Here is a 23,663-nt window from a genome sequence, read left to right as displayed (position 1 = left end):
CGTTGTCGGCATTTTTTTTTTTTATTATGTTCACATTAATGTCAATTTTCTGTTAAATGGCCTTTATATTATCGGAACTCACACTCAAAAAGCATGTTGATGCATTTTTTTTTTTCAAAGAGAAATTTAAGATGAACATTTTCGTTGTACGGTAATCGATAATCGTTTTACGCCATCGGATTTTGGGCGGGAATACATCTCGGTTACAGTCTAATATCGACCGGGTACGTTTAAGTATACTTACCGTACCCGGGGTACATGTAAGTATACTTTAGAATACCCGATATAAATGTAATTAGTATCCGAGCCGACAATGACCAATCGAGCCTTAATAAACTAATTCGGATAAATATACGATTCAAGATTTAATTTTATTTACCACATTGTCAGAAGGCCAAAGACCCATGTAGACTGATAGGATAACAAAATTGATAAACCTGTATACATAATTATGATAAGTACGAATATTACGAGTAAGCGAGGTTGCTAAATATGATCAATAATACATACATATATAATATCAATCAATAATTAACAGCAGTTTATAAATATAAAACATACACAATTATCAATTGGAGGATTAGTCACATAAATGTTTCATTAGTACCCCGCACTTACATCTACTCCTCACATAAAACAATAATGAAGCGATTACAAGAACTAACTCATAAGTACTGAAAATACAGGAGACGTTGAGTACTAGTAATACAAATCCCAACGTACATTGTATTCCATTAAAATTAACAATTATATGAACTACAATATATGAGATTTATGATAAAAATGGTTGATTTTAATCACAGAAAAATGACGCTTTTATTTTCCTTAATAGACAAAAACACATAAGCGAAACGAAATACTAGGTGTTATACGAGTAAATATTACATGCTTGTGTTTAATTAGATTGATGTGCGTATAACACTTGAAGCTTTAGAAAGAGGAAAGTGTAAACCAATATACATTACTATATAACTTAACTGTACAGGAGGGTGTGTTATAATATATATTCCCCGCTGGTATCTGCCTGTATTATATGACAAACGGGTACAAAACAATGTATGTTAGTAGGGCAGTTACGTTCGCAACAAATAACAAAATGTATATGGCATGCATGAAATACATCATATAATTAAAATTCCAACATACACACATTAGATATCCTTTTTGGTTAACTTAAGCACTCGATACTTAAAATTTTGGTAAAGTATGAAATAAACATACCTTTCATTCACATAAAAAACCAGTAGCAAATTACTTATCTGAGCTAGTGCAAATTGTCGACAGCATATTTATCTATCTATATATCTTCCTGTAAGGTGGAACCACTTCTGGGGACATAGACCTGTCGCGTGTCAACCGACAAGAAAATTAGTAAGACTGAACTTAAAAGATATAAAAGTGTGAAAACAATTGTGTTATTATAAAAAAAACAGGTTAAAAACAGATCAGGTATGCTTATGTGGAGGTGTATTCAACCGGGCTAACAGCCAGTTTGAACTCGGTCCAGGGAGGGTGACAGTGTCAAGAGGTAGAGCATTCCAGTAGATGATAGTTCTGGGAAAGAAGGAAAACTTATGATAATCGGTTGTGGTTTGGATGTTCTGGAATTCTTTTGAATGGGAGGATCTTGATGGTCTAGTGATTGGTTTGAGGTAGTCAGGTATAGGATTGGATACCTGGTTATGCAAGATGTTGTGAAACATAACCAGGCGCTGGTCAATACGGCGGAGGTCAAGGCGTCGCCAGTTTAAGGAAGCGAGCCTGTCTGTGACACTGGACAGCCTACTGAAGTCCTGTTTGGCCCAACGGGCAGCCCTACGCTGAACTGACTCAAGCTGCTCAACGCGGTATTCGGGGACCACACGGAGGAGCTGTTCTCCAGCTGGGGTCTGACCAGTGTCTTGTATGCGTTGGATTCGAGTTCTGTTGAATGTACTTTGAGGTTGCGTCTGAGAAAACCTAGTGTTTGATTTGCTTTTTGTGATGCTGTCGATATGTGTATTGAAAGACAGGTCATGTCGAGGTATTTAGCCGAAGGGACAGATTCTAGAATTGTGTTATGAAAGAGATATTGTGTTGGTATGACTGTTATGAGTTTTGTGATTTTGATGACTTGACATTTTGATGGATTGAATTGCATGTCCCACTTTGTTTCCCATTCTTCGAGTTGTTGAAGATCTTGTTGGGGAAGGCTAGAGTGAGAAGCAACAGTGAGGGAGATATAGATGGCAGTATCATCAGCAAGGGGTCTTACTTTAGAGGAGCGGACATATTCAGGAAGGTCATTTATATAGGTGAGGAATAAGAGAGGTCCAAGGACCGAGCCCTGGGGTACACCAGAGGAAAAAGGGATGGTACTGGAGGTGTAACCATTGACAACTACAAATGGTGACCTTTTGTCTTTTTATCCACTTAAGAGTATGACCCCTAATTCCAAAGTAGTGCAGCCTATGAAGTAGTTTTTCATGATTAACCATATCGAAAGCCTTTGAGGAGTCAAGCAATACGAGGTCAACTTGGCGTCTTAGGTTTACAGCCTGAAGAATAATTAGATAGACGACATGCATTAAATATGTAAATCTTAATAAAATAATAGCGAGCTCGAAGAGCAAGCCACATGTTTGCTCGAGGCGAGCACAACGTTAACAGGAGTATTTTACTGTACAGGATGTTGTTTTGAAAAGTTTGGTATCTGCGCGCGCATTATCCGAGCCGGAAACCGGAACTAAAAATTTTCGAAGAAAATAACCGGCGTCTCCTGATTGATCATAATGATAAAATAGATAAAAATGATCAAATTCAAGGCTTTTAAATATGCTAAAATTCTTCTCTGTATTTATTGTGACTCAATTTCGAATAACGCATCAGCATTCTTCGTGTAAAACAATTGTCTTCATTCCGGGAGTTCCCGTTCGATGACGTCATCGCCAAATTTAGCACTGCAATTCCCTTGTTTTTAACAAAAAAAGATTTTTTTTCGTTTTTGAAATCTACCAAAATTGTTGTGTTATTCTCAATTCTTTCAGCCTTCGGGTAAAAGAAATTAGATCAATTTTATTTGATAACAACAATTTCGCATTGCAATTGAAGCTTAAACTGTCTTTTTAAACTGATACAATCTGCGTTTCATTCAATAAACAAATCCGGATGGTAATTTTTTTAAATGTTATGACAGTCAACAAACAAGCATCTGGGTTAATTAAAATATCGATCACAACTGAAACCGTTTTGTAAAATATGTTGATGACACTTTTTCAGCTTTAACAAGAATTAAAAAAACAACAACTTAATTTAGTATAAACGACACTCTTTCCTCAATGACAACGTTAATCCAATTTTTAAAACAACAAAGTTGAAACGATATTCACTTCCATTTAATATTCTTCCATCCCTTTATCGAAACTTATTTCAAATCATACTATTTCATTGTATTCCTATCGAAGATTACAATTATTTATGATAAACACACAATCCGAAATACGTTTTGCATTCGTTCGATGCTTTAAACAAATAAATGACTGTTAAAAAAACACCACATCCTACATGTCCTTAACATCCAAAGAATTTAACTCTAATTGGTAAGTTTCGTAAGAGAAATTACCTCAGACGACATACGTCATAAATTGCGCAATCAGTTGCATGAAAAATAAATGTACGGAAAGACGGTTTTGAGAAAAATTTTAGTGGAGTAGAAAATAGTATTATATGTGATATAAACGATCTGGGTCGGACGTCTGAAAATAGCATTAATGGAAATAGAAACATTTATATTAAATCTCTCCGATAACTTTGGTTACCATTACTTATAAAAAATATTGAAGTTATTAAGCTACAATGACTGTATGTTGCTCTTGTCCGCAGTTGGTATTCGAACAATATATATTTCTACCAGATTTGTGCAAAATAAGGTGATTTTTCTAAACTACACAGTCGGCAAATTAGCACCATTTTACAAACAGAAGCTTTTGTGGTCTTTTCAAACATTACCTCAAGTGAGCTTTTGAACTGACAATACTGTTCTAAATCATAACAAAATTTCAATTAAATGTAATTCTTTTATACCTGATGATAAAATATGACATTTCTGCATTGAAATAACAGCAGGGACAATAAACCAATTGTTATTTTCACCGGTAAAAATAACAAATTTTCGAAACTACTTTTTCTATTTTTAAATTATCATTTCAAGATTTACTTCCCTAATATATATATTATATGATCACGAGTGAATTAAAATTGACATTCTACCGAATCCAATAAATTTTCTTTTTATTTTATGCTTTTTCACCGGTTATTTATATTGTAAAAGAGTTTAACCGGAGAATTTCGCTGGTATAATGACGTCATTTTGTGTATTGAAATGTATTGAGGCACGCCACGGGATAAAGGGTACATTTTCAGCGAAAGGGAAACAGCTGTTAATTATTTTCTTGAAAAAGGGGCATAAAAGAAACAGAAAATTTGTTCATGTCAGTGTAAGATCGTTCGTTATTTCACTCGTGAGCAACACTATTTTTATGATCACTCCTGAAATAACAAACGATCTTACACTGACATGAACAAATATCCTCTATTTCTTTGTAAAATTTTCCTAAGCAAGGTAATCATGCTATTATACGGCATTGCAGTTTACATTTATAGCTTAATTGGTAGAGCAACCCAGGCCGGTATCATTAGAAGGCTCATGGGTGGTTTCGGGTTCGAATCCCGATCTGACATTCATAGGTAAATTTGTTGCAAGGCTGGCAACTGATAGTGTGACAATCTGTTTGGGCGGGGTTTTGGACTAACAGTTCTGTTCATCAGGTGACATGAAACCCTTTACTATGGCCCGTTTGTTGTTCAATTGCTGATTAACATAATAATTAAGAGGTCATTTCCTTATTTTTATACCAGTCTTTACGAACTCCACGGTCTTCTGCTATGAAGTGCCTTTAATAATTTATATCAATATTATCGTTATTAAGTTTTTGTTAGTTTCTTCTTTTATTAAAACATGAATCGAGCTCGCTTTTAGGCTTTGCCTTATTACATATTATGTTTTCTTATGTAGGATAACTGTACAGTTCTTATAATGTATTATCTGAAATGATTTATTTCCCTTACCAATTAGTGACATGTTATATCTTGATATGTTAACCGTTTTCCGATTGGTCAGAATTTGAATCGTCATGACGACTATTGTTGGTGCAATACCCATTGGTTTATTTCACGTCACGTGCTCAATGTATGAAAACATGGCCGCCGTAAACAAATATGCCAGATGATCGTTAAAATAAAGTCATTTTATATCACTAAATACATAAAATGGAAAATAAAATACGCCATGGATAACTGAGGAGATATTTTCGTGTTGCTTTTAACCTACTTTTAATAAATCTGCTCTTTTAATCGAAGAGTTTTTAACCGCAAAATATCTGCTTACCGTACCCAATTTTCGTTTCCAAAATATTTGTGTAGAAACGAATTATTCGTTAGTGAGGAAAAAACAAAGTGGTAGAAGATGGCAGAAGAACACGATATAATAGGCAGCGCATCAGAATTCATTAAAGGTAAGCGAGTGTAACTTCGTAAATTTCTTTTAAAGATATAGGGCATTTACATACTTTGATTGCACGGCAAACAAAATTCAAACATTGATTGACAGCAAACCTGTTTTCAGTTGACCTTGGTTTTGAACCCACATTCAACATAAATGTTCAAGAGCAAGACAAGTCTGATGTCATTTCAGAAATCAGTTTATAGTCTGAGCCATATTTATTAACCTTTGTCTACCTTCTTTGGCTTCTATAGTCTGTTTTGACTTTTTTATTTTACCTCTTAGGCTCTCAGTAGTTGCAATTATTCAACTCTCAGATCAAGCTGAGAGTTGCAATGCGCTCTCTCTTGTCCATGGGTGCAACATGTTATCAACAATGCAAGGGTTAAGGAACACTGAAACTGCAAGAACTTAATAATGTTTACCTGTCTAAACCACAAACTCTTCAAAATGGTACCATTAAATCAAGAAGTAATTGCTTTTTATTGACTTAGTTTTTCTTTCGTACGCTGTATCCGCCATATTGGAAAATTTACCCAATATTGGTTAGGTTGCAGAACACCAATATTTTGCACGTCGGGTTATGTGATGGAGCCTATTAAAGTCGATAACGATATCGAATATTCGACACAGAAAAACTGTTTCAAATTTCAACATAAAAATGTCAACGAGAATAGTGTGTTGAAACATTGTCGTATTTATGAGTGCATGCACAGGATAACGTCCGTACGTTGCCGTTTAGGTAAATTTAACATGTTTATTAAGTTTATTAATTATTTTTATCAATATGTCTCGAATGACGTCAGTTTAGTGAAGCGCACTGATTCTCTGCGCTGAACTGCACCCATGTTTAAGAAGGGGTGCAAATGGACTGCCAGAGCCGCCATAGCAAAAATTATCAAAGGCTCTGTGAGTCCGTTTATATGGACTAAGGCTCTCAGTAGATAATAACCTGTATAGACTTGTGACAAGAGTTATTGAATAATTCACTAGCAAATTTGTTGTTAGATTGGTTAATATGTGAAAGATTATCAGACCTCCATCAGATATTACTTTTCATTAAATTTCTTCATGAATTTGGCAAAGGGAGTCACTTCGCAACTAGGGTAGCAATAATCCAACTTCCAGCTACTGATCCCTTGGGTTGCTAAACCCTGTCAGTAGAATGGGTATTTATTCAGATAACAGTTATACACTATAAACTTTCTGCATGTAATCAGATATTCACTTGGAAAAAGTGCAGTTTCCTTCCTTTGCTATAGTCGCCAATTAAACGCTTCCACTTTTGGTATGTTAACAGTTTATTATAAAGTTTTTGTTTTGAGCATGTCTCCACAACTGACAGTCAATTTAATGTAAAAAGGATAAGAGTGTGTTTATTGTGATGTATTAAGTTGATTGAACTCAATGTTGAAGGCATACATCATCATGGGACAAATTGTTTACTGTAAAGCTGTATGTATCATACACAGTATCATACACATAATCTGATATCTCTGCTGATTCTGGAACTGCGTCACATGAGGTCTTTTGGTCAAATAACCCAGAAAGCTTGTGAACACTAAAATGGCCACATTTATTCCACAATCTGTATTAATGTGTTGTTAGATCATTTGACTCAATGATATCAGTGATTTTTTGTTGCAAAAAATTACCGCCGATTTTCGGCTGCTTCCCAATAAAAAAAATCTACGTTTTTCCTTATAATCCTCTTTATAATGCTTAATTTTTCCCAATTTCATGGTTTATCACACTATTTTCCCCAATTTCATGGTTTATCGCACAAATTTTCCCAATGCAAATGGCACAGGCTGTAACAAAAGCAAAAAAAATCACTGGAAATCTTGGTCACTGAAACTGGGTCACCAACATTTTTTTCCCTTCTTTATAAGTACCTGTAAAATGAACTTTCCCTATTAAAGAAAAACTAAAAAATTCCGAATTGCTGTCTGAAAAAATCCAGAAAGAAAAGAAAATTTGTTCCATTTTTTTTTCAAAAGTGCATTGTCTGCAAGTTAACAATAAAATGAGCACTGACACTGAACATTTTAAGCCAAAATGAATGTAAATCAATATTTGATTAGATTTGTGCAATTGATATCAAGCAATAAAAAAAACATAATTCCCAATTGGGAGTTATCAGGACGCGAATTTTCCTAATTTCAGGGTTTTTTCGCGCTTATTTATCTCATTTGGTATGGAACAGGTACTTTTCCCAGTTGGGGAAGAAACATCACTTGTCACATATAAAAAATTGTTAAGTAACTAGGTCAAATGAACTTCAAAGGTTTTGAACGCTCTAGAGCCATATTGTTCACCCAACCATCATGAAATTGTTGCAGAATCTTTACAGTCCGGCGAAGTTTCTAATATTGCTGGTCTTTGTGACAGGCCAACAAATTTTGACTTAATACCGAAAAGTCTAATACTTGCCCAAAGAACGAAAACACTCCATTAGAATAACTCTTTCGTGAATTTTAACCTTTTTTTGTCATTTAGAACACCAACATGTCACTAGTTCTTAAGAGTGCTCTCACTTTGTTGTTTTTTGAAAACATCAATTTCATTGGTCCAACATATTACAATCTATCCAATTACAAATTTTGTCAAAGGTTGTAACAAAAAACTACACATTAAGACTCTGATTGTGATTTTGATGATGGTGTTGACATTCAGGATGAAGAAGGCAACACCAATTGTGTTTTGTTATTTTGTTTTGAATCTGACTAGAATTTAAAGCTTATCAGTTGTCCATCATACACTGTAAACATTCAAGTGTTTTGTTTTACTTTATCGAGTGTACTTGTAAATGTGAGTTAAACTTAACTCCTCAGTTATAAACTCACGCTGTTCCGTCAGTTGAATTTTTGTCCGGACAGGCTAACTTTTCCATCAGCCTGTCTGATTGACAGGCACTTTTTGGGACTTTTTAGGAAGCCTGACTTAGGGCCTTTGAATTGTGAAATTGATACATATGATATATTTCCATCATATATTTACAATTTTTCAGACCGGTTGTACTTTGCCACATTACGAACGAGACCACGGTCATCTGCACACACACATTATTTCTTCATTGATGAGGAACTAGTCTATGAAAAGTAAGTGTCAACATTCAGCCATTGTAAGTTATTTGTTAAAGAAGATACTATACAGATTTGAGTTTATATTATAAACATTGCACCTCTCCGAAAACAAATATTTTATAGTGATACAGTTATGGGTATGAAATCAAATCCAGTCATCATTGTCATGTCAATGTCAATAAATGAAATGATTTTTATGCCCCTGGATGGAAAGATCGGGGGCATATTGTTTTTGGCCTGTCTGTCATTCATTGTGTGTGTCCCAAAACTTTAACCTTGGTTAAAAGTTTGCAATAACGTTTGCATTATTGAAGATAGCAACTTGATATTTGGCATGCATTTGTATCTCATGGAGCTGCACATTTTGAGTGGTGAAAGGTCAAGGTCATCCTTCAAGGTCAAAGGTCAAATATATGGCTTCAAAGCGGCGCAATAGGGGGCACTGTGTTTCTGACAAACACATCTCTTGTTTGCTTTTACATTAATTATAATTTTGGGTGTTTTTATTATTCCTTGTATTTTTTGTGTCAATGTAGATTTATGCACTACAATACTAAATAACTGTGTACCGTAATTACTCTATGTTTTCGGACACTCTAAGTTTTTGGGCACCCCTTTTTTAGCAAAAATAATTATTTTGCGTGACTTTTAATTTTCGTACACACACGTTTTTGTCCATAATTAATGTCTCTAAGTTTTCGGACAGTATATTTTACAGCGCTATTTTACCAAATTTCGGTCCTGTTTTCGATATATAATGACACTTCAATCATGAGGATTCACAACCAGATTTAAATCATTAAACATGGCAGGTGCATGCCCGAGGGCAACAGACCATTACATTTGCGTTATTGGGTAAATAACCATGTAAACCAGTATTAAACAATGGTTTCGTCCGATAGCATATGTGTTATGACAATTACCAGGGGTAGTGCCAATTATCAGTTTAATTATCTACCGAAATGGTACTACCCCTTCTCAGTAAAATAACTGTGACAAATACTAAACGCTTTAAAGTGTGATGCACCCTATTGCAAGTTTTACGAACAATTGAAGGTGTTAGACATCGGAAATGAACAAACAAAGAATTCATAGTTTGCTTTTTTTTATTCTGTACAATAAATTAAGCATTTAAAATTATTTAAAATGCAGTACAAACATGTATAACTGTAATTTATACTATACGGCATGGATTTTTACAAGCACATGCTATTACCGGTAGTCGTTGATACAATTAACAATTGACGCTATTTTCAGACACTTCAATTTTTGACTTCAAGTTTTTGGACACCTGTATTTTGTGAATATTTTTCGTATCTAAGTTTTGGGACAAAAAATTTAAGTGTCCGAAAACATAGAGTAATTACGGTAAGTATTGTAGATCACAATATGTACAGATAATGTATTCAGTTTAAGCGTCAGTGTTTTTTCATCATTTTGGGAATGGGACCCATTGAGAATATAAGATTAAAGTGTTTTCAGTATTATATTTACAAAGGTTGAACTTCTATTGATGGGAGATGAACATAATATTGAGATAAAAAAAAAAAATTCTCCTTTGGAAACCTTCCATTGGAAATGTTTAACTCCCATTTGGGAAAAATATATACTTTTGTCCATTGAAATTGGGAATGGGAGTGATTACCAGACCTGATTTTGAATGAAAAAAAACACTGAACGCAGCATGAGGCTATTGTAAACTGCTGTGTTGTGTGTTGCAGCTTCTATGCAGACTTTGGTCCATTGAATCTGTCCATGCTGTACCGCTACTGCTGTAAATTGAACAAAAAGTTAAAGGTATGTACCGGTAGTTTAAATGTATGTGTATTCAGCCTGCATTTGTATACAGATAAGGAAGTTTTCTCCACACTTTCTTTGTATTGTCTGCAAACAACTTTATACGGTATAACTGTTACAATGTGCAATGGCCGGCACACATTCTTTAATTTTAACTTGCGACGACAACAAATATCATTTGTCCAACATGTTTTGACCCCAAAATTTATTAATGAGAGTGCGCATTGGAATGAAATTATCTGTATACCATTTTTATTTGATTAGATGCAAGGGCAAAGTGTAGAATAAAACATATTTTGTCTATATCACATCTTGAAAACTTCTGCCAAACGTATTCAAAGCTGTACAGAATAAAAAAACACCCTATATTGCCAGTGTTCAAAGATGTATATTGCCAGTATTCAAAGCTTTATATTGCCAAGACTCTTGAAGAGTTCCCTCTTAGTACAATCTGGACCACTTAATGTCCTTGACTGTTGTTTGTGATTGTGTTAAAATATGAAAAAATAACAGCCTGTGTTGTGAAAAATATATAGACTTAACCAAAATGAATTGTCTACTTTTGAAAAAGTCACATGTTAGGCAAGACGAACAAGTTCAATAAAAGAGTTTTATTATTTCAAGATGAAATGAAAACTTAATACCAGTACTGGTTAAGTAAGGACTGATAGATTTTTAGCTAAAATTGAGAAATAATAAATTACTTTAAATGAAGCTGTGTCAAAAACACTATTATCACCATCAAAAAAATCTTAAACATTTACACATTTATTTGTAGTTAAATCTTTGACAAAGATTTAAATACAAATAAACGTGTAAATGTTCAAGATTTATTTCATCCAAAATGTAACTAAAGAAAATACTCATCGCTCAAGTCCGACATTTTGTTTTAACAATGTCTCATTATAATACTGTAATCTTTCGTTATCGCCATGAGACCAGATTTTGTTTGTTTACATGGCCTTCAACTTGTTCCAGTTACCGAGATGTTTAATGTTTTTGGCATTTATCTCCCAAAGCTAAGTTTGTTCTTAGCAAATTGCTACACCTGTATATACCTGTAATTTGCTTTACAAGTTACCTGCTACATGCAACTGCTGTAACAAGTTGTCAATCACCTCAAGGCATACAGTAATTGTCAGAATGGGGTTAAATAATTCATCATCTAAACAACAGTGATAAGGAAGCTGATATTTGTATACAATTAATTGGTTTATTTAAGTTAACATCTGAAGTTAATTCAATGCAAGTGAAGTATATTATATTTCATACACATGTGCTAGTTACATGTGATGTTAACATTCTGTTAAACTTTTAGTTTAGTATTGGTGAGAGGTTTATTCTTTTGTGAAACTGGAAAAGAGATAATTTATTAATTTTATTTAATTTCATGAGGTTTTGTTCAAAATTTCCTTAACTGACACCTTGACATGTTATGTTTTAGTTTATTTAAACTGTTACCCATATTAAATTAATATAGGTCTTTTAACAATTTAACACTACTTTTTCCCAAAAGATAAAACATTGATGAAATAAAAATAGAATACAATTTCTAAAGAAGTAGAACCAGAAAATAAAAAACAGAGTTTATTCAATTGCAAATAATTCAATGCTGTACAGCACAAGTTTCCTGCATGAACACGTGTTTGATTTAAATGAAGCAGATATTATTCATGTATGTATTGGTATCAGCAGTGTAGGTCACCATAATTGTCTACAGATTGGGTTAATACTGTATACCACACTGCCAGCACTGTACATTCATGTACACAGTATTGCAAAGAAGGAAGATACAAATCTTGAAATGCTTTAAATAACAATGGGCATTTTTCTAAGTTATTGGCTTGTTAAGTCATTTAAATACTCAAACTAACAGAGACTGTTGCACAATTTTCATGTTGTCACCATTGAATGCATCAGTCTGTTATAATTTTAACAAATGGAATCCTAAGGTTCAGAACCTTTGTCAAGGCTCATGCTTTATTAAAAATTACGATCTCATTATCAGTTCACCTATTCTTATTGAAATTGGAACTACAAATTACAAAATTAACATGTAATTTATAATAATGTTACTGATATAGTTAAATAAGAAATCAAAAGAAAAGCTTTGAATTGCATTTTCAAGGCCAAGTTAAGCCTGTTAAGTATTTAGTAGTGTAGCTTAGACGGTATTACAGTGATTTTGTCTTGTGGTACAACGTTTTGCAAAATAAATCAATCCATTTTATAGTGCAATATGTTTATAAACTACAGCCTTAAAAATAAGTTTTGTCAGCTAGCTCAGTTGGTAGAGCACTGGGCTACACATCTAAGGATTGTGGGTTTGATCCCCTACCTGGCCTTATACCTTGTGTGTGGATAGGTCATGAATCCATATGAGTCGCATTCTGAGAAAACTGGGCTTAATGCATGTGTGTAAAGTGCGTAAAGCACTTTCCGCTTAAATAGTATTTTTAGTTTCAAGGAAGTCCCTCCTTACAGAAAATCAAGTATAGGTGGAAGGTGTCATCCCTGATTAGCCTGTGTGGACTGCACAGGCTAATCTGGGACGACACTTTACGCACATGCATTAAGCCCAGTTTTTCAATACAAGGCTCATTTTGATGGCCAGTCTCCCCCTACCTTAGTTCAACTAGTGCAGTTGTCAGATACTGGTATTTGTATATGCACTTATTACTGGTAAACCAGCTAGCCCAATGAAAAGTGTGAATTGGTTAACTGACTGCCCATGATTTGACTGAAATACTGTTGAAAAACCCAAGAACACAAAGAAGCAAAACAGCATTAGTTAAACATTACATAACACAGCTGTGATTATATCAGTTTACAGTTTGTTTATTAATGACAAATTGTTACAATCAGATGGCTGAACGCCAAATTCATACACTTTCTGGCTTTGATGGCACACATTATTCCTGATTGGGTATTGATCTTTGATGATTGCTTTAAGATCTGTAAATTTTGTTTATTGCGAGGCAATTTGCATTTTTTATGCATGCTTGAAGAACTGAATGTTTGTAATGGTAGCCAACATGGAGGAGCCCTTATGGCAGTCGATGTCCATACTTATGTACATAAAGACCCGTATTAACCAACCAATTCTTAGACTTGCGTCTAACATTTTCATGTATGACATGTACTTGAAAGTTAAGTCTAGTATGGCAGTTAACTGTTAACCTGGCTGAAAATTTTCTTGAGTCAAATTTAACGTAGGACATAGAAATCCCATTCACTTTGGCTGGTTTGGAGGGTTTTATGACGAAAAATACAAGACTGTGTGAAATTAAAGTAGGGACATTTTTCAATAGTAGGCCAACTTTGGAAAAACAACAGTTATGTGACAGCCCCAAATAAAAGTAAAAGAATTTGAATGCAAAACTGTTTTATTTAATGCTTTTATGCAGTAAATAGGAAAATACCCCTGATTTAAATACGAGAATTCACTAGTGTGAAATGACGCCTTTATTTGACATCTTGACCTTATTATTCAGAATTTCCACCGCAAGAAGCCTTCTGAATTTTTTTTAATGTAAATAAATGGTGGAAAACGCATTAACAGAGGGGGTAATCACCTAATAGTCAAGATGGCGACGTCAATACCGAGACAGTTATTTGTCGCCGTTTTATGTATACCCTTTATTACTTATGTTTATTTTTTAAATGACGCTCACTTTCCAGCCATATCAGTAAAAAGGTGACTACCGTTTATTTCGTATTTAAATTCGCTTTATATCTCGACTTTACTCAGAGCAAATTTTCATATTGTAGCCCTAATTAGGTCATCCCGCTAAGAAATTTTGCACCGAGTTAAGTCGAGATATAAAGCAAATATTACTTAGATATAAAAGTCAGTAACTTTCTTTCTAATATGGCTGGAAAGTAAAATAAAAAATAATATTACAAGTAATAAAGGATATAAAACGACGAAAAATACCTGCCTCTGCATGGACGTCGCCATCTTGTTTGTCATGTGATTACCCCCTCTGATTAAATAAAAAGAATATTTGTTGGTTTTAGGTGGATTATCAATTCTTATTCACTTGTGATCATATGAATTAAAATCAATAATCTAATGAAATATAACAAATATCCTTTATGTCTTTGCCATTTGTACAGAATATCAAAATTAGATATAGTAGTTTGAAAACCAATTAAATGCTGAACTGTAAGAAAATGCTATATGATTTATAATGAGTAATATCCTTTTTATTTCCAGTCATTTTCACTCGCGAAGAAAAGGATAGTGCATTACACAAGCTTCGATGCAAGAAAACGAGCCAATGCAGCCCTTCTTATAGCCAGTTATGCAGTAAGTAGGCTCTGAATTTACAATTGACAATGCAGCCTTTCTTATAGCCAGTTATGCAGTAAGTAGGCTCTCAATTTACAATTGACAATGCAGCCCTTCTTATAGCCAGTTATGCAGTAAGTAGGCTCTGAATTTACAATTGACAATGCAGCCTTTCTTATAGCCAGTTATGCAGTACATGTTAGTATGCGTTGAATTTACAATTGACAATGCAGCCTTTCTTATAGCCAGTTATGCAGTACATGTAAGTATGCGTTGAATTTACAATTGACAATGCAGCCTTTCTTACACTGCAGCCTTTCTTAGTCAGTCATATTAATGCAGTTTGTAAAAGTGTGATAATTTCTTGGTCACTGTTTAAAACTTAATTATAGGGATTGACAACATCATTCTTATTATTTTAATATTATATGAATGTATGTCAGCAATTTAGAAGATCTCAGCTTTTTAATTTTTGCATCTGGAAAGGACTTACATTCAAGCATTCATTTATCAAGTATTCCATTACATGTAGGTATTTTATTCATTAAACAATGATATTATGCTGATATCATGTAATACTGCATGTTCATCTATAAAATGGTCACTTGCAAATAAAAACATGTTTGGTGTCAGTGTGTTTTTTTCGTTCAAATCTGGGTCCGGTAGGGGGACTCATTCCCAATAGAAAAAAGTATATATTTATCTCAAATGGTACCTACAAATTCCCAATTGAAGGTTTCCAAAAAAATAAATTTTTAATATTACAATCTAAACATGTTAAATTATCTCCAAATCTAGCTCTTTAAGTTTAACCTTAGAAAATATAATATTGAAATCACTTTTATTAACAATTTTTAGCTTGACTATTATATATGAAATATATATAGTGGAGCTATCCTACTCACCCCGGCGTCGGCGTTTCCATTCCGTTAGCGTTAGCGTGCAAATGTTAAAGTTTTTCTACTACCCCAATTATTTTCATTGTCTCTTGACATATTGCTTTCATATTTTGCATACTTGTTTACCAACATCACCCCAACCTATAAACAAGAGCAGACAACTCTATCAAGCATTTTGTCATAATTATTGCCCCTTTTATACTTAGATTATGCATATTATTGATAAATCTATGTTAAAGTTTGCGTACTGCCCCAAATATTTCCTATATCCTTTGACATATTGCTTTTATATGTTGCATACTTGTTTACCAACATGACCAACCTATAAACAAGAGCAGACCACTGTACCAAGCATTTTTACATAATTATGGCCCCTTATACACTTAATTGAACATTTTGCTTAAATTGCCATAACTTCTTTATTTATGATCACATTTTATTATTACTTTGACATAACAACACTTACCTGAATACCACAATGGATTCCACCCAAACAATACCCCAAGCCCCTACCCAGAATCCCTTCCCCCCCCCCCCACCCCCCCCAATAATTTTTTCTTAACATCATCTAACAAATTACCACACCCCACATTATACCGCCCTCTCACCCCCACCCCCCCCCCCCCTACCCCCCCACCCCAAAAAAAATAATATTATTTTGTTTAAACATCTAAAAAAATCCCCCTCCCCCCCAAAAAAAAACAATTTTTTTTTCCTTTTTTTATTTTTGAAAGATCGTCTAATAAATGACCACACCCCATATTATACCCCCCTCTCAACCCCCCTCCCACCAAAAATTTTTTTTTCCTTTTTTTTATTTTTGAAAGATTGTCTAATAAATGACCACACCCCACATTATACCCCCTCTCAACCCCCCCCCCCCCAATTTTTTATTTTTTTCCTTTTTTTATTTTAGAAAGATTGTCTAATAAATTATTGAATATGAACAATTTCCCCATGATGGCTTATGTTATACTGTCAAGCACTCAAATAGTCAAGCGCGCTGTCCTCTGACAGCTCTTGTTAAGTATATATAAGCATAAAATCAACAACATTAATTTCCCAATTTTAGGCAAAAGTATGCGTTATTTCCCGATCCAAATGGACTTGGCCCCATTCCCAAAATGGTGAAAAAAACACACTGACATTGACAAATTAAAAGGGACAAAAAAGGATGAGACATTTTAACAGGGTGATGGCATACAAATGGAAGGGGGTCCCCTGCCATTCAGGGGTTTAACAACATGTAAATCCTAAGCTGCATTGTCAACATAATTCTTATTTTGTAAAGAAGATATGAGTTCCTGACTCATAGTGAAATATTTAAATTCAGTGTGTTCTACATGATTTCTCTTCTGTCTGTTTGATTGATAAGACCTGAAGACTTTCAAGGCTTGTATTGATGTTTTCAAGTGAGATCATTATAGGACATTTACTGCTGTGACTTTAATGTGAGCAGATCAATATTTGATTGATTTTCACCAACATTTCATGTAAAAAAATTATTTTGGTGGGCCAACAGTTACTGTCCTACTTGTATATTCAGACCCAAATACTTTTATTACAAGAAACATTAACAACGCTCAAGATTTTTGTCATAAAAAGCTTTAAATTTATATAGTAACTGTAAACAAAGCTTTTTCTAGCAAAGATCTATTAAATTATCATAACACACAAGTAAGTTTCTTAGTTAAGTCAACACAAATATTGTGTGTACCCATGCATACAAAGGTCATTCCCTCCAAAGTGTTTGGAATGTTCATGAACTGACTGGACTTGATCTTGTCCAAACACTTAAGGTAATCCCTTGTTACATGTACCATAATACAATGCACTTATGTCTGGATCAATAATCAGTGGGTGTGTTAAACCAGGATCAGGATTTATAGTTTCTACAAACCTATATGGCACAGATATGGTATTGGGTAGTCACTATTGAGGCAATCTAAGTTGGGGACAATGTGATAGCCTAGGCAGCTGATGTACATAGTTTATTCCTTGTTTGCATACATTGTGTATTTTTGCCTTGTTTTGGGAAAACTGGGCTCAATGCATGTGACTTAAGTTTAGTCCCTGCTTAGCCTGTACAGGCTAATCACAAACAACTTTTTTCGCCTAGACTAGATTCTTTTATAAAGAGAGTTCCTTCAAACAAACAAAATCCTTTCAAGCCTAATGTGTAGTCCCTGATTGTGTCTGGGATGACACACAAAGCAGATGCATTAAGCCCAGTTTTTCAACAGTCCTGCTCATTTAAATAGGTTAAGAAAAGCCCAATTTCCCAGAGCCAGGCCTCTTTGTTTGTTAAGCTGACTTCTCTTAATATAGCTGATGCTTGTTAAAGCGTGTTGTCTACCTGATTTGTTGACTGACAGCTAGTTGAAAATGTAGAGGGGCTATAAAATTGGAGTTCAGTCAACAAAGATTTGGATAAAATGCTGGTAGCAAAAGAGAATTTCAACCTATATAAAAGGCTGTTACAGTGTATGGTTATTGTTTTCTAGTTGTTACATTTATTTGCCTCATTTATTTATGGATTTTGCATCTGATTTTCTGTTTTTTATTTTCGATTTTCCATTGTGTCATGCTATCTTTTAAATCAATAAGTCTTTATTTTATAAGTGTACTTTTGAATGTTCACATTTTCCACAGTATTTTTGTCCAACAATAAATACCAGGTGCCTTGCTATGGCAAAATGTGCAAATTGATGTTGCAATGTATTTTGGGGAAAAATGTGGACAGCTTGATCTAAACCCTGGCAAATGTGTTGTAGTTAAACACTTTAAAATATGTTTAAATATTTTGCGGAGTATTTTTGCCTTTTTTGCATTATTCTGCTTGTTCAAGACCTTTTCTCTCATGATTGTTCTCTCTTACAGATTATTTATTTAAAGAAGACTCCAGAAGAGGCCTACCGACCGTTGGTTGCTGGCTCAAACCCTCCATTCCTCCCGTTTAGGTAGGCATTAAAAGAGGAGTGTTATATAAAGCGAAGTGTGGTGTGAATCACCTGTTTTTATGCCCTCGAAGGAGGGCATATAGTGATCGGACCGTCTGTCCGTCACACTTTGCGTTTAGGTTTCGAAAAATGCTCATAACTTCTATGTCGCTTCAGATAGCAATTTCATATTTGGCATGCATGTGTATATGGACAAGGCCTTTCCATACGCACACAAATTTTGACCTCTGTGACCTTGAACTTGGGGTCCACGTTTAGGTTTCGAAATCTGCGTTAAGGTTTCGAAAAAAGCTCATAACTTCCATCAAGCGTTTATAGGGGGCATAAGTCATCCTATGGTGACAGCTCTTGTTAAATACCTAAAATGGCAAGGTAACACATAGTAGTCAATTTTGGCCATGTTTAACAGCATGCTTGTTACACAAGCAGAGTTATGAGACAGAAATGGAATGCTGAAGTGTATATTTTTACACGTTTGTAGTTTTTTACTCCCAAGCACAAAATTCTGGCAGTTTGCAGACATTAACCCAACATGGCTTTATCCCACTGAACTTAACACAATATAGTTACAACTTGTTTGATTGAAATGAATATGAACCCCTCTTAGCATTAAGTATGGTCCCACAGTGTTTTTTAATGGCAATTTCGGGGCCAATATTCGGCCCCATTCCCCTCAAGAAAGAGTATATATAATTCCCCAATTTTGTAGAAAAAATCCCCTCCAGAAGTAAAAAAAAAAAAGAACTGTCTAATTTTAAATGTATCTCAAATTTATTTCATAAACAACTAACAAAGTATATTACTATAATTAATATGATTTTGAATTATAATAAAGAGTTATATTAAATTAGTTTTTCCCAAATCAGTGGACTTTTCACATGAATTGCATTTTTTTCCCAAAATGGCCAGGAAAAGGCCTGATGTATCTATATTGTGTCAATATTTGTTGATAAAAACATTCCAAGTTGTACCATTTTATTGATAAAAAATGCTCAAATTTGCCTTTTTATCAATTAAAAAAGTTCCCAATTAGAGTCTCAATTGGCTAGGAAACTGAGACTGTGCATGACGGCTGAACTGTGTGAAACTAATGTTGAAAAAATCATTGATATATATTTAAGAAAAATGACAGAGACATTCAGCTGTGAATATTACATTCATACATACATGTGTCTTTATATAATAAATATCATTACATGCAAAAGAGTGAATTTTTAATTTTCCCCTTTTCCTAAAAACAACGCGTTTTTCCCGTTTGGACAGGCCCCGCCACCATTCCCCTATAGGTGAAAAAAAACCACTGTCCCAGATGTCCCTGTGCAGTCTGCACAGACTAGTTATAGACGACTTTTTCAACTTTTATGGATTTTTGTTTAAAGGAAGTCTCTTCTAAACAAAACTTAGTCTAAAAAAAAATGTCATACTTGATAAGCCTAGTCTAAAAAAATGTCATACTTGATAAGCCTAGTCTAAAAAAATGTCATACTTGATAAGCCTAGTCTAAAAAAATGTCATACTTGATAAGCCTAGTCTAAAAAAATGTCATACTTGATAACCCTAGTCTAAAAAAATGTCATACTTGATAAGCCTAGTCTAAAAAAATGTCATACTTGATAAGCCTAGTCTAAAAAAATGTCATACTTGGTAAGCCTGTGCGTACTGCACAGAATAATGTGGGACAATACTGTGTGCACATGCATTTAGAATGTCCCAGAGCATGGCTCATAGAAAGTGCACTGAACTCAACTTTTTGACTAAATTTTGTCCATACAATAAATTATGACATAAATTGTTGAGTCATTTACAAAATTTAAAGTTCCAATTTTGCATCTTTAAGTAAACCCTTTATATTATGCACTCATTTCAACTATCATATTTCATTTAATTATTGAAATTTCCCATTTATGCATTGAGGTATAAAAGATGACGGCGATGATTTATATGAGTCGTGTTCTGAGAAAACTAGGCTTAATGCATGTGCGTAAAGTGTCATCCTAGATTAGTCTGTGCAGTCCGCACAGGCTTATTAGGGACGACACTTTTGCTTTTAAGGTATTTTTAGTTTCAAGGAAGTCCCTCCTTACTGAAAAATCAAGTTTAGGCGGAAAGTGTAGTCCCTGATAAGCCTGTGCGGACTGCACAGGCTAATCTGGGACAACAATTTACGCACATGCATTATGCCCAGTTTTCTCAGAACACGACTCATATCTTCACAAGGAATCTTCAAGTTGTTTATTTGTATTTTCAGGGATGCGTCTTTTGGTGCTTGCACATATAACCTCACATTGTTGGACTGTTTACATGGTCTAAATAAAGTAAGTGGAATCATTTTCTTTGATAGAATGCTTTCATGAAATAAGAAATGTAAAATGATATTATATATAAGAATACATAATGTTTCTTAGCTTGTGATGAAATTCATTAATTTGTTATTCTGTATACTTGTTACTTATTAATTGAGTTGTCCATAATTCATTAATTGCATTTTAACATCGTGATAGCTATCAATAGCATCAAATATCATAATATTATATATTCTTCCAAAGTCAGTATAGAGCTCAAAGAATAGATTTCTTTTTTTATTCTTCAACAAATTAACAGCTGCAACAAAACCTTGTTTTACTTTCCTTAATTATATCCCCACAAACGAAGTTTAGGGGGGTATATAGGAGTGAACTTGTTTGTCGGTCGGTCTGTCTGTCGGTCCGTATTAAGTGTCCGCTCTCTAATTCAAGTAGTTTTCATCCGATCTTCACCAAACTTAGTCAGAAGTTGTATCTACATGATGTCTAGGCCAAGTTCGAACATGGGCCTTGCTGGGTCAAAAACTAGGTCACGGGGTCACTTAGAGCGTTTTAAACATTCAGCATGTTGTCCGCTCTCTAATTCAAGTAGTTTTCATCCGATCTTCACCAAACCTGGTCAGAAGCTGTATCTAGATGATCTTAAGGTCAAGTTTGAACATGGGCCTTGCCGGGTCAAAAACTAGGTCACACGGTCACTTAGTGCGTTTTTTTAATATTCAGCATGGTGTCCTCTCTCTTATTCAAGTAGTTTTCATCCGATCTTCACCAAACTTGGTCAGAAGTTTTATCTAGATGATCTAAAGGCCAAGTTCGAACATGGGCCATGCTAGATCAAAAACTAGGTCACAAGGTCACTAAGTACGTTTTACACATGGAGCATGGTGTCCGCTCTCTATTTCAAGTAGTTTAAATCTGATCTTCACCACACTTGGTCAGAAGTTGTAACTATATGATGTGTAGGTCAAGTTCGAACATGGGCCATGCCGGGGAAAAAACAAGGTCACGGGGTCTCTTAGTGCGTTTTAAACATCACAATGTTGTCCGCTCTCTTATTCAAGTAGTTTTCATACAATTCTTCACCAAACTTGGTCAGAAGTTGTATCTAGATGATTTCTAGGTCAAGTTTGAATATGGGTCATGCCTGTTCAAAAACTAGGCCACGGGGTATCTTAGTGCGTTTTAAACCTCACCATGTTGTTCGCTCTCTAATTCAAGTAGTTTTCATCCAATCCTCACCAAACTTGGTCACAAGTTTTATCTAAATGATCCCTAGGACAAGTTTAAACATTGGCCATTCCGGGCCTAAAACTAGGTCAAGGGGTCACTTAGTGTGTTTTTTTAACATTCAGCATGGTGTCCGCTCTCTAATTCAAGTAGTTTACATCCGATCTTCACCAAACTTGGTCAGAAGTTTTATGGAGATGATCTTAAGGCCATGTAAGAACATGGGCCTTTCTTGGTCAAAAACTAGGTCAAGGGGTCACTTAGTGCGTTTTAAAAATTGAGCATGGTGTCCGCTGTTTTTTTGTGAAGACGACATGCAAAATAATATGTGTCAATGCGGCATGTGGGGGTATTCGTCACATCTGTGAGAAAGCTCTATTTTTTGTTCAGATAATATAAATACTTATTCAAATCCGAACCTTTTGGCGTAGTCAGCTCTATTCTTACAAAAAATCATTGATTATAATGATTTTTTATGTCCCCCACGCACTATAGTGGGGGACATATTGTTTTTGCCCTGTCTGTTGGTCTGTTTGCTCCAACTTAAACATTTGCAATAACTTTTTCAATATTCAAGAAAGCAACTTGATATTTGGCATGCATGTGTATCTCATGGAGCCGCACATTTGAGTGGTGAAAGGTCAAGGTCATCTTTCAAGGTCAGAGGTCAAATATATGTGGCCAAAATCGCTCATTTTATGAATACTTTTGCAAAAATTAAGATAGCAACTTGATATTTGGCATGCATGTGTATCTCATGGAGCCGCACATTTTGAGTGGTGAAAGGTCAAGGGGATCCTTCAAGGTCAGAGGTCAAATATATGTGGCCAAAATCGCTCATTTTATGAATACTTTGGCAATATTGAAGATACCAACTTGATATTTGGCATGCATGTGTATCTCATGGAGCCGCACATTTTGAGTGGTGAAAGGTCAAGGTCATCCTTCAAGGTCAGAGGTCAAGTATATGTGGCCAAAATCGCTCATTTTATGAATACTTTTGCAATAATTAAGATAGCAACTTGATATTTGGCATGCATGTGTATCTCATGGAGCCGCACATTTGAGTGGTGAAAGGTCAAGGTCATCTTTCAAGGTCAGAGGTCAAATATATGTGGCCAAAATCGCTCATTTTATGAATACTTTTGCAAAAATTAAGATAGCAACTTGATATTTGGCATGCATGTGTATCTCATGGAGCCGCACATTTTGAGTGGTGAAAGGTCAAGGGGATCCTTCAAGGTCAGAGGTCAAATATATGTGGCCAAAATCGCTCATTTTATGAATACTTTGGCAATATTGAAGATACCAACTTGATATTTGGCATGCATGTGTATCTCATGGAGCCGCACATTTTGAGTGGTGAAAGGTCAAGGTCATCCTTCAAGGTCAGAGGTCAAGTATATGTGGCCAAAATCGCTCATTTTATGAATACTTTGGCAATATTGAAGATACCAACTTGATATTTGGCATGCATGTGTATCTCATGGAGCTGCACATTTTGAGTGGTGAAAGGACAAGGTCATCCTTCAAGGTCAAAGGTCAACCACAAAAAAAA

General features: G+C 34.6%; 1 protein-coding gene and 1 long non-coding RNA gene across 12 annotated transcripts in view; both read left to right on the top strand.

The window, feature by feature from the left end:
• The first annotated feature begins 5,201 nt into the window (after window positions 1-5,201).
• The window catches only part of LOC127874455 (dual specificity protein phosphatase CDC14A-like), a 55,311-nt gene continuing 36,849 nt past the window's right edge, over window positions 5,202-23,663 (top strand). For all 11 annotated transcript variants that reach the window (XM_052418799.1, XM_052418798.1, XM_052418796.1 and 8 more), the window contains exons 1-6: window positions 5,202-5,552; window positions 8,550-8,640; window positions 10,347-10,422; window positions 14,642-14,734; window positions 18,496-18,575; window positions 20,824-20,890. In XM_052418799.1, the coding sequence (XP_052274759.1) occupies window positions 5,504-5,552; window positions 8,550-8,640; window positions 10,347-10,422; window positions 14,642-14,734; window positions 18,496-18,575; window positions 20,824-20,890 (456 nt within the window). In that variant the 5' untranslated portion in view covers window positions 5,202-5,503. The remainder of the gene's footprint in view (window positions 5,553-8,549; window positions 8,641-10,346; window positions 10,423-14,641; window positions 14,735-18,495; window positions 18,576-20,823; window positions 20,891-23,663) is intronic.
• Window positions 22,731-23,630, top strand: LOC127874470 (uncharacterized). The gene is made up of 3 exons (XR_008046934.1): window positions 22,731-22,771; window positions 22,918-23,063; window positions 23,355-23,630. It is a non-coding gene; the product is annotated as an uncharacterized LOC127874470 (long non-coding RNA).

The sequence above is a fragment of the Dreissena polymorpha genome, chromosome 3 (genome assembly GCF_020536995.1).
Source record: "Dreissena polymorpha isolate Duluth1 chromosome 3, UMN_Dpol_1.0, whole genome shotgun sequence".
NCBI classification, from domain to species: Eukaryota; Metazoa; Mollusca; class Bivalvia; order Myida; family Dreissenidae; genus Dreissena; species Dreissena polymorpha.
The sequence above is the reverse complement of the archived record's forward strand: the minus strand, read 5'-3'. Positions and strand labels throughout refer to the sequence as shown.